The following is a 16,176-nucleotide window of genomic DNA, read 5'->3' on the forward strand; positions in this document are numbered from 1 at the left end:
GGTTAGATGACTCAAAGGATGTAAGACTGGGAGAACAAGTCCGTGGACTTTTTAAACCTTTTCATTACATCTTTCTGGTGTTTTCAACAGAAGGTAGTTTCTTAAAATTAGTGTATTGCTTGTAATTATCTGACAGGCCTGTTCGGGACAAGACTTTTCACAAGAAAAACAGGAAACTTGTCTTTTTTACAAGCCCCCTTGAAATACTGAAAGGCCGCCATGAGGTCTCCCCGGAGCCTTCTCTTCTCCAGGCTGAACGTCCCCAGCTCTCTCAGCCTTTCTTCACAGGAGAGGTGCTCCAGCCCCCTGACCACCCTCACGGCCCTCCTCTGGCCCCGCTCTCACAGCCCCACACCCTCCTTGTGCTGGGCCCAGCCCTGGACGCAGCACTCCAGGTGGGGCCTCATGAGGGCAGAGCAGAGGGGCACGATCCCCTCCCTCCACCTCGCCACGCTCAGTTCCATCCATGCCTTGGCTTTCCTGCCCCCATCCCTGCACACCCGGACAGCATCCCTGTGCTCCTCCCAGGCCACGTGTCCCTGCTTCCCCTGCCTGTGCATTTCCTTCTTGCGCCTCAGTCTGACCAGCAGGTCCTGGCTCAGCCATCCCGGCTGTCTGCCCTCCCTGCCCGCTTTCTTACACAGGAGATGGAGAATTCTTGTGCTCTAAGGAAAACATCCTTAAAGAGCTGCCAGCTCTGCTCAGCTCCTTTGTCCCTTAGGACAGCATTCCAGGGGTCTCATCCACTAGGTCTTTAAACAGCTGGAAGTTCACTCTTCAGAGGTTCGGGATCCTGCCTTTGCTCTTCACCAAGCCCGTATTACTTGAGATCACAAACTCAAGCAGGGCGTGCTCACTGCAGCCCAGACTGCCTCCAGTCTTAACCTCTTTAATGAGTTCATCCCCACTGGTGAGCACCAGGTCCTGTAACGCTTCTCCTCTGATTGGGTTGTCTCATACCTGGACCAGGAAGTTATCCTCAACACACTCTGGGAGTCTCCTGGATTGCTCACAGCCTGCTGTGGGGCTTCCCCAGCTCACAGCCAGGTGGTTGAAGTCCCCCATCAGGGTGAGAGCGTGCGAGCATGATGCTTCTTGCAGCTGAAGCAAGAAAGCCTCGCATGGTGTGGTTGCCATTGCCTTGCATAGAGCTGAAATCTGATATTCAGTCAATAGAGCAACACAAAAATGGTTTCAATGATTAACAGGTAATTCCTTAGTTTAAAAAAAGAATGAAAAGAATTTAAGGCCTTTTAAAACTTCTTTCAGACATCTTCAGATGAAACTTTATATTTAGTCCCACTTATCATGCCTTCTCTATCATGTGTGTGTTATCTGTCTACCAAAGAAGTGTAATACAGAAGCTTCCCTATTAATGATACCTTCAAGAAGGCAATTTTGGCAGCTTTTCAGCAAGCTTAGCAACATACTGTGAAGGTAAACAAAGAGAAATTGATTTCTCTATGAAGTCTTGCAGGGATAAGCTAGCAACTTCTCCATTTGACAGCTTGTTCTAAAATGGTCCTTCCTTGAAATCAAACCATATTTTAATGCTCTTTAAATTTAAAATCTACGCAGTTCTAAATAAATCTAATTAGTTTACGGTGCACATGTATTCTGTAATGTGGCTCTCAAGAAGTGTTTTAAACCTACTGCATAAAACATCTTGTTTACACAGAAAACAGAAAGGGAAAAAAAATGAAAGGATGCATTGTAACTTGCTATGAGCAGCGTGAATACAAGACAAAAGAAGAAAACAAGCAACACATACCATGTTTTTTTAAAACACACTTCACAATGCACTCAGTGTTTCTAGACAACAGTGGGAGCTGTTGCTGAAGCTGGAGGTAAACGCTAGTGTTGCTAATTAAAACATAGGCGACTGAGACACCAGTTGCAAATAACTTGTTTGCAGCCAAGGAGGGGGTTGACAATCAGTTTTATGTGTGAGTTGTTTTTATACATTAAAAAACTGAAGAATTTTAGAATATTCACATTGTGTTCTCATAGGAAATGCAAACACTTTCTTTGATTTACTTTAGATAATCCAGAGGATGTAAAATAGAAGCTCCTACCTACTGGGGAGGGTTTTCTGAGCCACTAAAATAATAGAGAAAGAAGAATGATGAGTAGTAGTTTACTAGCAAAAAAAGGTTGTGCTTCAGTTCGAAATACCACTTTGTGTTATTTTACCTGAGACTTTTATTCATATAATTAGGATTTAATACCCAATTATGAGATAATCCTGTCAGAGACCTAACATCAGCGAATACAGTTTTGAGAATTTCCTTATTGTTACTTTTTTCCCGTGCGTAGGAAGCACCAATTTTAAAAGGATTATTTCTTTTCTCCACATGGAGAGAGTTGTAGCTGGTTGCTAGCTAAGCACATTTTCCCTTTTCCTCATTTGGAGAGGTATGAACAGCACTGTGGATTTTTTGTATTGCTTTTATAGGTAGTCTTGAGAGTCACGGTAGCTTTCCTGTTTGCCCCCATAACATACCTGTTATTCCCATAGCTCTGGCATGTACAGAACAAATGACCTCAGTGCCTGGCTCTTGTTCTTTCTCCTTAAAAACAAACCAGAAACCAGAAAAGGATGAGATTGGTTTCTTCCATCCCTTCAGTGTGACCTTCCTATCTGAGGAGGTTGCAATTCGTTTCTGGTTTTATTCTTCGTACTCATTTTGGTTTTGTTTTATCTGGGGGGGGAGGTAGAAAATCACAGAAGGGTTGGGAAGAACAGACGTAACAGCTGCTCTTGCAGCAGAGTCATGCAGCCTGTAACTGGCTGCATCTTTCACACCACATCTATCAGCTGCTGTACCGTGGAGTCAGAGAGAAGTTACTAACCTCAGAAACGAATTCAGAGATCTTTACACTGAATAGTGACCTCAGGTGTTTGCAGGGACCCAGAACCCAGTCAGGCACTGCAAATAGAAATGCCTTCATCTCTCCTACCATCTTCTGAACTTGGCCTTTGAAGTATCAGGTCTTTTCTGGCAAATAGTTAAAGCTGGATAATCACAGAATTACCCATCTCTTCCTCCTGTAAAACGTTAGCATGCGCATATCTGCAAAACATTGTTACGTCCCCATACGCCAGCGTCTCAAATGTAATAGTGCTCTGTTGACAGCTCAGTACAGTGTTGTTTACTGATACCAGCCATGACCTGATCAGCAAGTGCACAGGAAAACTGGAAAATATGTGAATGCCTCAGTCAAGGAAGATTGAAAAGTCAGGCTCAGGAAAGCCCGTTGCAGTTGACTGAAGAGACTATTCAGAAAAGTCTGCTTCCAGGAGAATACAGTGTCAGTGTCTTGATTTTTGAAGAGGATCTCATGAAGGTGTAGCTCTTTCTTTCCCTCGGATGTGGAAAGAAACATACAATATACCCTACAGAACAGTAGTTCCTGTGCTTGACTGTGAACTACCAAAGGGAAAGAATCTGGACCAATTTTTGACAAAAAATATTTGGTGTACCCAGCTAGATTGGTGTATTTTCAGTAATATTTGGGTTTGTTATTTACTCATTTTCTTCTGAGAACATAATATAACATGGCACTGTCTGCAACTTTGTGCTTGCCAGGTATTTTCTCTGTCTTGGTCTCATTCCATGTAAAATGACGATGCTGCCATACTTCATGGTGATCTTACTCATTAAGAAGCAATTTCAATCTCATTACTTACGTTACAATGGGTTTTTCCATTGGCTCTCTCCAGCTTACAAAGCAAAGAAACGGATTTCAAATAAAAATGCTACTAGAAAATAGAAACCAAAATTGTTGCTGTAGATGGAGATACGACTCCCAGACTAGACATTGTGATGGGATTCTGATCATAAACAGCCCCTTTTCAGTGCTAGCCTGAAGTATAAACTTTGGAGTGTAGCCTGAGATGTGACATTCATGTATTTTTCAAGACCAAAGGGACAACTATCATACTAAAATAAATGAAAAATGCATGTCCTAAAGTCTGCATGCTTTATTGTCCTCAGTACTCACACATGTTCTAGTGGCACGTCCCTACATTTCTGCATTGAGTCAGGACATGACAGTGGTAGCTGCATAATTCATAGATGGTCACTGTGGAGAGCTGGTTTCTCTGGCAGGAGAAACACATCATATATCATCATGAACCAGGTGTAAATTAAGGGGAGGAGGGAGAGGCCTGGGGCCTGCCCCCAGCGCAGGGTGCCCAGGACCCCGTCCAGGCGCCTTGTGCCGCTCTCCCAGGAGGAGACCCCACAGCCTCTCTGGGCAGCCTGGGCCAGCGCTCAGCCGCCCGCCCAGCACACAAGTGCTGCCTGGTGCTCAGAGGGAGCCTCCTGCCTGCCCCTTGGTGCCCACTGCCCCTGGCCTGGCGCTGGGCACCCCTGAAAAGAGCCTGGCTGCGGCCTCTTTGCCCCCTGCCTGCGGGGATTCACAGCCCTGGGTGAGATCCCCCTGAGCCTCCTCTTCTCCAGGCTGAGCAGTCCCAGCTCTCCCGGCCTCTGCTCACAGGAGAGGTGCTCCAGGCCCTTCCTCACCTGGGTGGCCCTCTGCTGGACTCCTTCCAGTACGTAGATGTAAACTTTTAGGTGAATGAGATTTTCCCTGCCTCTCCAATGCCTATACGACCATGTGAATATACCCAGCAGGGAACAGGCCTCTGTTTTGCTGGTGGAGCTGCAAGGCAGATAACCCTGAGTACACCCATGGCCATGCTGCTTGGTAAAGAATTCAGCCTTACAGCCACAAGAACGTTGTCATTTTATAAGTCGTGTAATTATTTTCTATTATATTAATGGAGCCTGACTGTTTTTTGGGCTTGTAGTTTTAAAGCATCTAAACTGAGTAGACTTTTTCAGATATATTTCAACATCCCTGCAGTTTTACGTCCTGCATTTGCAGGTAGATGCGGTCTACTTGGCATTACCCTCTATTGCGAGACTACACCAGCAGAAGAACGAAATTGAATCCACAACATGGTTTCCAAAGCTTATAATTAAAATCTTTCCAAGGTCAGCAGAGGGCCCCAATGATTTGTCTGCTGGACTTTGAGAAGAAGCAAATGTTTTGACAAACTGTTATTTATAGCAAGACCGATGTCCTAGATTTATGTTCCTACTCCAGTTTCTGTGGTGTAGCAGTTCTGTTACAGATCATGCCAAGCGAGATGATGTTACGCAAAGCTGTTTTACTTGATGCTGCAGTTTACTATCATTACAAAACTATTACTGTTTTGAATGGCTTTTTTTTTTTTAATTAAGAGGCTGAATATTTTAAATAATTGCACCAAAATGTATCAGTGGATGAAAATTAATTGGATTTGAGCAGAGATGCTGTATCCTTCATAGCACTGACATATAACTGGAAAAGCAGATAAGTATTTGGATGCCCGAGCCCATCTCCAACTTTTAAGCAGAAGGAACAACCTTCAAGTTACAGGTTGGAAACCGTTGCTCTGCATTCGATTTAATGATGAAATCTGTACCAGAATTTGAAAGGAAAGCTGGCTGGCCAGAGCCCTGTGAGCAAGGGCAAAGGTGGTGATAGTCTTTACCCTCTTGAGACAGATACCAAGAGACAGGATATTATCTCTTGGAGAGCAGGAGGGAGTTAGCTGGCTGTGAAATACAGGAAAAAAATAAATTGTGCCATAAAACTAACGTCTCTCATCAAAAATACGATTTCTAGTATCCAGCAGAACCTTAAATTTTCATTTTTAGGCTTCTTCTCTGAAGGTCTTCCTTGAGGATAAGGTTGGAGACATAAGAAGCAGGATGGCTATTGTATAAAATTATCCTGCTGGCAGCCAGGGCTTTATCTAGTGCCTGAATCTGTTCTGCTGTGTCACGCTGGTTTGCATCCACCCATGCAGTTTGTCTGCAAGCACCTGCTGATGACATCAAATATATTATGTTCTGGGACATGTTTGTCGTTTCCAAGGAGTTTGGGGGTTATTAGGGGTGCTCGGGGGGTGGATGGGGTGATGCAGGGGTAAATTTTGCACTTGGTGATCAGTGGTGGTCGGGGCTGGTTTGGTGTCTGCTGGTCTGTGCAAGCCTTGATTCTGACGATGAACTTGGTGAAATGCAGGAGGTATTTTTGGAGACGGGCAGGGATAAAAGTTTCTGCAAAAATAGGTGGTCATCTTACATAGATCATAACAGGTAAATATTTTTTTAATATACATCCTGAAGTAGGATGATAATTGGCAATGAGGGGCCCGTACTTGCTTAGAGTTTTCTTTTTGGACAGCAAACAGTAAGTTTGTGTGTGTTAGTCAGACTTCTCCTGAAGAGTTCCCAGCCATTTCCTAGAAGTGTGCTGTTACTTGGAGAGGATTGTTTTTACACTGACGGAGTGGTTGTCTCGAGTGCCATTTCTGGAACAGATGAGGCAATGTCTAGGGGCCGTTGGAGCGTGCTTTGAGCAGGTGATTGCTGTGGTCGTGGGTGCAGCTGTGTTGGTCCCTGGATTTTCCTGAGCATGGTAATTTGCAGGTTGTTTATTATTACCCTATGACATCAACAGAGTGAAAATACCAGCTCAGTTCAGATTCCTGTATTAATATTAATTCTCTCTTCAGGTTTGGGCACATCTTGCAGGCTCTGTTTCTGATTTTTTTGATTACCGTTGTTGTTTTCTTTACTGGTTAAAGCAGAGATACATATCTGAAAGGCTTATTGTACTGAGGACAAAATGCTTAGTCTATGTTCATAAAAGAACATTTGAGTGCTCAAAAGAAAAATTTTTAGATGAAAAGCACTGAGTCATTGAACAATGTTTTATTATAGAGTTTTTTATGTCTTACTGTTCAGCACTAAGAATTATACAGCTTTACATATGAATGTCTTTAAAACATGTTTTATATCTAATTGATAGATTGAATATGAAAAGAAAAAGAAAGAAGATGGAAAACGGGCTCGAGCTGATAAACAACAAGTACTGGACATGCTCTTTTCTGCCTTTGAGAAACATCAGTATTACAACATTAAAGACCTGGTGGACATAACCAAACAGCCAGTGGTACGTACAAGTAGTCTTTTAATAGAAGCATTTTCTGTAGTTACTATTATGTTTACTTCCATATCCAGCCAATAGTTTAACATATACTGTATGCATTTGAAACAGATCTCTAAATGTGTTTTACAACAAATGGAAATCACCAGGTTTTAAGTTGACTCTTGTAGAACTGTATAGGGTACCAAGCAAGCATTGCAGTGAGTATGCTTTTCCTTGGCAGAGGTGGTTTAAGTAGCCTAAATTGTCCCTCGCTTGTTTAGGTTCTCTTTAATACAAGAAACCAAATTCTCTAATGCTGTGATGTCTCCTGTGAACATTATTTGTGTTAGGAATTTATGTTAGGAGATCAGGCATCATGTCAACACCCCCAAAAGCACTCAATTTCCTTTACAAATAAAAGAAGTCTTAGAGCAGAGGGGTTATAAGGTCTGTTATTTGGGTTTTGTTTGGATTTTTTTTAAAAGACTTGTTTTGATTCATGAACAGGAAAAGCATGAACACATGCGTGATGTGTGTGTTACTCTTCAGTGTTTGCCAGCTCCTTTATGAACATAAACTTTCCAGTTCTTTCCTCTCTTCCCCCCCCTCGAGCTTTCCTTGTAGACTAGGCAGGAGTGAAGGGAAACAGCAGCAGACGAAGTGGGTGATTGTTGCTTGCCAACCAAACGCAGCTGTAGTTCTTGAGAAGATGGGATGACAGGTCAGGAAATTGTATAGCTGATGCTTTTATCTCCTTCTGTCTGCTGGCTTTATCGCAAACAGGCACACAGAAGAGATAAAGTTCTAGCACAGTAAAAATTAGAAGTGTTTGCAGAAGCTGTGTTCTTTTTCTGCATGCACGGGTTATTTGGTAGGACTACCAAACTTCTTTCCTGTGATTTGCATTTCCTTAGCTTCACCTACCGTAGTGCTCCAAACCCCTGCCCATGCTCTTGGTGTTTAGTTTGAAACTGGCCTTGTTTTATTGGTCACTGGCTTCTGTTGAACAGCATTTGTAGCAGCTGGTATTGCTTGTTTTCTCCCAAGATATTGGTATCTTTTGTACTTTTGACGTGTTGCACTGCTGACTTTGATGTCTACCCACAACCCAGCTGCAGTTTACAGAAAACTTAAGGGAAATTAATTATGTTGCTAAATGGAGCAACAATTTCAAAAGTTTTTAGAGCTAAGGGCAGAAGAAGGAACAGTGACAGCTGGATTATACAAAAATTAATTGCTCTGAAAAAGAGGGGGGAAAATGGAGATGCTTACCAGTTTTGCACATTTCATGCTTAGGAGAAAGTGTATCTGTACCAGAGGATTTGTGTAGTATAAGGTGCACGATCTGTTTGGTTAAGAAGCTGCACAGAGATGTTACCCAAATCAAATACGTGTAGGTTCACAGTGCTGTAGTATCTTGGAAGAAACTAGTTGGATAATATATTCATTTTTTCCATTTCATTCATTTATCTAATGAGTCAACTCCTTATCTGTGTGGCAGAGAAGGCGTGTAGATCATGGAAGCTGAGAAGGAGGAAGGGCTAGGAAGAAGATACGAAGGCAGTGGCAAGAAAATGTTAGGATTTTTCTTTCTAAGTAAGAGATAGGTGTGACAGTCACTATCTTGATAATTTTGAATGCAAGTAGATGCAGATTTATCCCACCGAACATGACTTCACCTAGAAATAGTCTTCCGCAACTCCCACTTAAGCCATGGGAGAACAAAAGTTTTCTTCTCCCTGTGAGGCACTTACCGCTGGAACATACCTGTCGCTGCATCGACTCAAAGCAGCCTGGAGGAACTGTGCTTCTGGCACAGGTTTCTTCACTGAGCACCAGACGCTGGGCAAGACGATCCAGCTTTTGTCTTAGTCATCTCCCCGAGGATTAGACGCGTAGGGTATTCTGTGTTTGCACAATACCTCAGATGAATTTTATTACGTGATAAATGCTTTTATGATCAATTCCTAATCGTGACTACATATCTCTGCTGTCATTAGATGCTCCTGAATGCCCACAGCGTGGTGCACCAGCTGCATGGGCAAGGTCTCAATGACAGCCCCCCTGTTCTTATTTACCAGAGGGTTCCTGACATCGTTCCAGCTGTTAGACCCTTTCCCCGAGCGGCCTGTGCAGTCTCAGTTTCATCCTGTGTGCGAGGATTAGGGATCTGCTGTTAATTCCCAGGTGGATCTTGGCAGTAGGTGTCAGTGTCCTTCCAGCGTCCTCGTGCCTGGATACTCTAAATGAAGCAAATCTTCTTCCTGATGCCTTTCTTCATTCACTGGGTAGCCAGCATGCTGATAAAATCAAAACTAAGCTGTCACAATTTCCTAACTGGACTCTTCAAAAACTTCCGTGGGGAGTTGCTGATGGCGTTCATTTCCATTTAAAAATGCTGAAATGCTGGCCGTCGTCTTCCGCTGCTCTGCCAGTTTTCACCCCGTGTGCAGGTTTCCCTGATGCTGAGGAATTTCAGCCTCTGGCGTGAAACTTTTTCTTTACTTTTCTGAAAATAAAGTATCCGTTGCTGGCTCCCACTGTGACCCTATTGTTCACAGAGCAGCTATGCCTCCTAAAAAAAAAATGCAAATGCCAACAGGTTGAATAGGCACGCTTTCCCCATGCTGCACGGAGGTTGGCTGTTAATTAATCTCCGCTGAGTGTTCACTGCTTTATTTTCTGTCACAGTGTCTAAGATTTTCTGTGTATGTAATTTCTCCTCTGGTTTCTAAATGTTGAGGTTATTTTCAGAAGTGAGAGAAAAATGTTACTGCTGCTGTCTCGGCAGCTCTGGTTAAAATGAAGTCCTAGGTGCCTACGTCGCTGGTAAATAATATTTAAAATACACTTGTCCGAGGGAATCGAAGTCTTTGTTAGGGAAGAAACAAATAAACAAGGGTATTTTTATTATGCAACGGTAAGTGCAAACAGCAAGTGGAATCCTTGCTGCAGAATACATTGCATGTAAGTTGCTGCCATCTTTATTTTGAGATCATGAACTCCCAAAGCGAGTTGTTTCTGAATGCAAACTGCTGTTATATTAGGGAAGCCTGGCTTTATTTGTTTTTCTTTTTAATGAAGAGTAACAATTTTCATTAGTGGACGAATCTGTTGTCATCTACCCAGATGAAAATACAGAGCACTCCCTGGAAATGTTGCTGTAATTCCAGATTTGGGCGTAATGGCTGAGAACAAAATATGCTTTTTATGTGAGCGATCAAATATTTATAAGAAATGGAGCCAGTGGTCTAATAGGAACTGTATTTTTTCAAAATAGCGTATACTGCTTACATTTTTTTCTTACATTTCAGCTTTAAGTAATGGTTATGCTAAGTCTGTTTGGGGTTTTCTCTTGCTGAAAGTTTCAGGAGGGTTTTCAGAGCCTGGAAGTTAATGCCTCCTTCAGCTTTTCAAAAATGCTCTTATCTCATAATTCTACAACAGCCTTTCAATTTTTATATAAAATAGAGGATGTGTAACAGAGCAGAGGCTGCCTTAACCGTGCAAACAGATTACCCACAGATTAACTTCTGTATTATGATTACGTGTATATAAATACATAGAATCTTTCTGTGAGAAGAAATTACAGGTCCCCGACTAGTGCTCACCAGATTCTAAAGTGTGGTATTTGGCATTGACGAGGAATGTGGAGATGAGTGGCTTCTCGTGATGCTATACCATCAGGCTGAGCCTGCCTGAAGGTGCAGGTGGGTCCTGGTGGCTGGGGAAGAAGGGATCTCACGGGAGGAACCATCATGTCATCTGGGCACGCCACTTGCTCTCCAGTAAGGTCAAGTAGAGCAGGATTATCCCCGATGTGTAGCTGTCTGGAAGCTCCAACAATTTTGTGCTGTCTGGTCATGCAGAGTGATTTTTCGGGTTAACATTCTCAGCTGCCTGCCCTAAAACCACTTCTTCTAGTTCCCCCACCCGGAGCAGGGGAGGCAAATGGGACTGCGTTTCAAACACTGGGTTGCTGCAGTGCACTGTCCCAGCTTGAACTGCCCTTACTTGCAGCTGAGCTTTCCTCTCGCTCTTCAGTTTGGGTTGATTTTCCTCCATTTTGGTTTTCTGCTGAATTGAAACTCTTGGAAGTCCAGAAGGTTTGACCCAGAAGTGGCATTGCCTGGGGAACTGGGTCTGAAACCCAGTTAAAAGTAACCCTCTTTTAACTGGGTGGGTGGTTTGGAGGTGTGAAGCAAGTAGTGAGAGGCAAGATCTGCGTCGTGCACAATGTCACCCAAAGGTACTGCCACCAAGCAGCAGCGAGCTGCCAGCCGCCCCGGACCGCGCCGCGCTCCTCCCATCCCACCTTGAGACCTGGCTCCCAGCCGCAGATCAGCTCTCTGAGCACAGTAACTGCATTTTGCTCTACTTCACCTGCGTAAGTGCATTTTTATTTATTTTTTACTCTCACGAACCCGTCCGCATGGTAAGGAGTGGAGTTTAACCTTGAATCTGAGTGTCTTTCTTCCACCCACACTCTGCCATCTACTGAAGCATCTGGCGGCGGCACCACCGAAAGCTACCTCACATGCATACGCAGGGATTGCAAACAAAGCAGTGGAGGTGCAAGCATACACATCTACACATACCCGATATAAATAGCTTTTTCACCTGCTCTCATCGCCTCTTAAAAAACGCGTTGCACAACAGCAGCATTGTCGTACAGAAATGCTTGCACCCTCGTTGCTGCTGTAGTGAGCGCATTTGTTTTAGTGACCCGGCTGCCAAATAATGGCAGCATCTCTACGTTAGCTTGCACTTGGAAAGGTGTACAGAGACAAATCGGTCTCCTGCTGCCACCTGCTGGGCTCTGCTCGCTCAAAGACTGAAGTCATCCCAGCAGTGAACACCCTCGTCTCCATTCACGGCCGCTTTGGATGAAGAAAAGACCCTAAGAAAAGAGAAGTGCGTCTCGTCTGGTATATATATCGTCCTGTTGGACAAAGTGGTCTCTTCTGAATGGCCCTCGGTGCTCTGGAACAGGTTTTTAAGGATCATTTTGCTACGTCCGTCTAAACAAAGCATCATTGTTAGTGTGGGATCAGGATGTTCTGGGCTTCCTAAATTTCTGTATGTAACGGGAGCGAGAGTAACAATCTCTTTCTCCAAAAGACACTTTTATTTTTAATGACTGCAAGCATATTTTTACTCATTTCCCAATTTTTCCGTTTGGCAAAACACGAGCAGAGTGTAAAGAAGAAAGACTGGGCGATTCTTTTTTGGGGTCATCAGCAAATCTTTGCTGTGTTAAAGCTTGGAGTATGGAGATATTTTCACTTAGTGTAACTGCAGCTACAGAAAACAGAAGGGTTCCCGTAACTCCTGCTCAATATAAGCACTCACGGAGGATTAAATTGCTCAGACTAAAGCAATTATGAATTCAACGTGGAGATTCTTAAACTGTGGCCTCTGGTTGCCATGGCAATCAGTCGAAGTCAGCACTGATTAATATTTAAACAAACAAGCAGGCAAATGGCTCTTGAAAAAACGGCAGCAAATTGCTGGTGTTTAATATAAGGAGTAAAGGAGGGTGGTAGCTGTGAGCTGTCTGGTGTCAAAGTTCATACTAGTGGTTATCAGAGCTCTGCATTTTTTTTCCCCCTAATTTCCCTTAATATTTGAATTTCCCTTCCTGGTCTTAATATTTGAGTGTATTCGGAAATTCTCTGGCACCTACTCAACCCTCCTCTAAAAATAAGGCAGTAATAAAATGCTTCAAGCTTTGCAAAACGGCACGAAACCCAACAGCTCGGGGCTTTGATGGGATCAGAAGAAGACAGAGGGTTTCGAGATACTGAAAATCCTAGTGCAAATAAGCTGATTCCTCTACCAAAAAGCCAAGAGCTTTTAGCCCGGCTCGTGAAATCCCAGCGGGAAGATCTCTGCGGCATACCAAAAGGTACGGTGGCTACCTTAAAGAAGGCCGAGGGAAGTTCACAGCGAAGGTCACCCTACAACAGAAGGTGAGCGTTTGCAGAGCGCAGCTGGAGGCGCAAAGAGCCAAGGACCTGCAGCGCTGGGGACTTCTGGCAGCCGGCTCCGGGAGCGCTCCTCGCGCACGGTCGCCATCTGCACCGCGAGCCGTCTATCGCGGCAGCGAGCTCCCGGAGCAGAGAGCATCCCAGCACCCCCGCGCCTTTGTCGTTTGGTAAGAAACAGCACAGCACACAGATTTGGAGACCAACTGCGCGGCTAACGCTTGCGGCACGTCGGGGAAATCTCAGCCTTTTGCTTTTTCAAGCGGCCCATTTTTAGGATCACGGCACGGCCCGTGGGATCACAGCCATCACCTCCAGTGGTGAGCACCCCACCACGTAGCCGGAGTGTTCCCACTGTAAAAAATGTCAGTCTTATATCAAAATGAAGCCTCTCCTCGTGTAGCTTGTACCCGTTACCCGATCCCTCTCCTGACTTTTCGTGCCCTGTTGGCTGCACGATGCCATCCGGGGGGGAGCTGTCCCACCTGGGGGTCGAGCACCTCCTGCTCCGCTCCGTGTTGCCCCCCGGGGGGTGACAGCTATCCAGCCTTCATTTCAGTGAGGTCCTCGTCAAGGCAGCGCTGCTCAACCATGTGAAGAAACGTGGTTTTGCTGTCTGTCGGGTTATTTCCTCGTCGGTCGTGCTAACGAAGTAAATGGGATTTGGGAGATGAGGTGATGTCGTGTGAAGTGAGAGCTGTGGCAGTCGGGTGCCTTCATAACTCGTTTGAAACTGTTTGTAACTTGGGCTTTGCTTCCTTTCAGATATACTTGAAAGAAATTCTCCGAGAAATAGGCATCTACAACGTGAAGGGGACCCACAAAAACACGTGGGAGCTGAAGCCAGAATACAGACATTACCAAGTAGAAGACAAGAGTGATTAACAAAACTGCTTACGAAGCAGAAGAGAACTACAGAGGAGAGCGACCGCACCGAGGGAGCTGTTGTGGGTTTACAGACAGAACTGAGCACAGCCCAACTGTGCAAGGCTAAATTTAAATTAAAACAACCGATACTTTGTAATTTTCCCTAGCCTCATTTGTTTTTCAGAGGAATATTTCTTGTAAGTTTCTATAAATGTTTGTCTTTCGACAAAAAAAAAATATTTATAGAATAAACTTGTATTAGATTTATCTTTATTAGAAATCTTTTGAGTTCAGATCTTGCTTTTTCTGGATAGCTTCGTGGTTTTTCTAAGCCTCAATAACTTAGGAGGAAAACATGTCCTAGAGGAACCTGTAACTTTGTATTTTTTGCATTCCTGTAGAGCCAAGTTCATGCTCTTCGCTTCTGCTGTGATCCGTCAGGGCTTTGTCTGGAAGGCTGCGAAGATGCTCGATGCTTTGTGTAACGTTTGGGTGGCACGGACGCTGTGCTCCTTTTGGATTGGGAAAAATAGCCCAGCCGTGGTGCTCATCACAGTCCTTAGACTTCATGGGAGCAAATAAACAAATAAAAAAAGATAATAAAGGAAAGATAGTTTGATACGCAGGTGTGGGAAAGAAGACAATCCCTTCTGGGTGGTTACTGGGGAAAAAAAAGAAATGTCTGTCTACTAAGTACGTCAAGGAATAGATTTATCTTTTTTTATTATTATTATTTTATCTATGTTTTATGCTTCAGCACACCAATAAAATCATTATTTTAATTTGTACCGAGTAATGATCTGCCTTATTGACTGAAAGCATGTTATGATTTTGATAGTGTAGGTATGAATTTAAAAACAAACGTTTTTATTGATGGCTTTGGCACAGGGTTTCCATGTGTTTTGGGGAAGATTTCTTAACGTATCCATGTCTCCATTCCCCCATTTCTGAAATGCACATTGCGAAGTTGTGCATTCAGCATCCTTTAGGGGTGGAGCAGGGAGGTAGATGGCACAGGACTACTTATTTTGTTCTCAAAGCTTGTGTATTAGAAAACAGCAAAGAAAACAGAGTGGAAAACAACTCATTGGTGTACCTGTAAATGAAATAGGTGAGATTTTATATCATGGCTGACACATTCCCTCTGGTCTTTCAGATGTGTGCACCGCTTCTGCACACAGTAATAAAATAATTAGCCTATTTTAAAAGCAAAGATACCATTATTGGTGCACTTTGAAGGAATAAGAGCTTGGGAGGGGGATGGAATGCCCTAGGAGCTTTGTAAAACAAGCGCCCCTCTCTCTGTGCGTGTCGCACATGGTGGTTTTGCTCAGACCATTTTTTTCAGAGTTGTTGGTGTCAGTCCCTCCCTGCAGACACGCTTCCTGCCGGCGCTCAGCCTTCTGTCCAGGCTTTCTGAACAGCTGATCGTGTCCCACGGACCCGGGAGTGCTCTCGCAAATCCTGCCAGCGACTCTCCCGTCTCCTCAGCTGCTGCGAGCGGGAGGACCCAGCCTGCTGCCTGCTGCGGAAGATATTTGAAGCTGCTGAAAGGAGCCCAGGAAGTCAGCGTTCTTGGCTCGCTACGGTACGGCGTGTGCTCCCCGGGAATAGCCAGAGCCCGCGCGCACTGCTGTGCTCCTCCTGCTGCTCGAGTCCCCTGCAGACTCGCGTTTGCAAGCACGGGGGGTGAGAACGCTCGCCTCCCCCTGAGCTGGGCTGCTCTGCTGCATTCGTGCCCCGTTAGAGCAGCTAAGAAAGCCGAGGTGGAATTCCCTGGTGTGGCTCCTCACCTGGGCTTCTAAAACCATGCCAGGGATGCCGTGCAGTTCTGCTTTGGTACTGTTGTAATTCAGGTGTCAGAACCGAAAACGACCCTGCCATTTCAGAGGGAAGAGGTTAACCTCTAGTGGGAGCGCTGGTAGGATTAGCTTAGGAGGAAAGTATTCTGGATCTGCGTGTGTTTTGGGGTTTTGTGAGAGTTTACTGCTTTACATTTTGCCTCCAGCTTGAGAGGGACGTAATCAGTCAGCCTCAAATGCCAGAAGACGTAAGCAGAAGTGGGTGTTTTATTGATCTGCTGAGGGCCTTTGGACAGGGTAAGTCGGCTGTAACAGACATCGAACGGAGCACGCTTTTTTTATAGGGTTTATGGTTTTTTTACCATATGTATATTTATGGGCATTGTTAAAAACATGGGTAGGGCATGGATAGGGCAGTGGGGCTGTCTGCCAACGAGCGACGAGGAGATTGAGGAAAGCCAAGGTGCCTTGTCTGACTTGCAGCCCTCTCTGGAACGGTGCCAGAATTCCCAAGAAGATGAGGAATGGGA

General features: G+C 44.5%; 1 protein-coding gene across 1 annotated transcript in view; it reads left to right on the plus strand.

Moving 5' to 3' along the window:
* Nucleotides 1-14,632, plus strand: part of GTF2F2 (general transcription factor IIF subunit 2) — a 93,499-nt gene extending 78,867 nt beyond the window's left edge. Inside the window, exons 8-9 of the mRNA XM_083828447.1 lie at nucleotides 6,871-7,014; nucleotides 13,743-14,632. Of these exons, the coding sequence (XP_083684573.1) occupies nucleotides 6,871-7,014; nucleotides 13,743-13,862 (264 nt within the window). The 3' untranslated portion in view covers nucleotides 13,863-14,632. The remainder of the gene's footprint in view (nucleotides 1-6,870; nucleotides 7,015-13,742) is intronic.
* Nucleotides 14,633-16,176: the final 1,544 nt, after the last annotated feature.

The sequence above is a fragment of the Anser anser genome, assembly GCF_964211835.1.
Source record: "Anser anser genome assembly, chromosome: 1".
In the NCBI taxonomy this organism is placed as follows: domain Eukaryota; kingdom Metazoa; phylum Chordata; class Aves; order Anseriformes; family Anatidae; genus Anser; species Anser anser.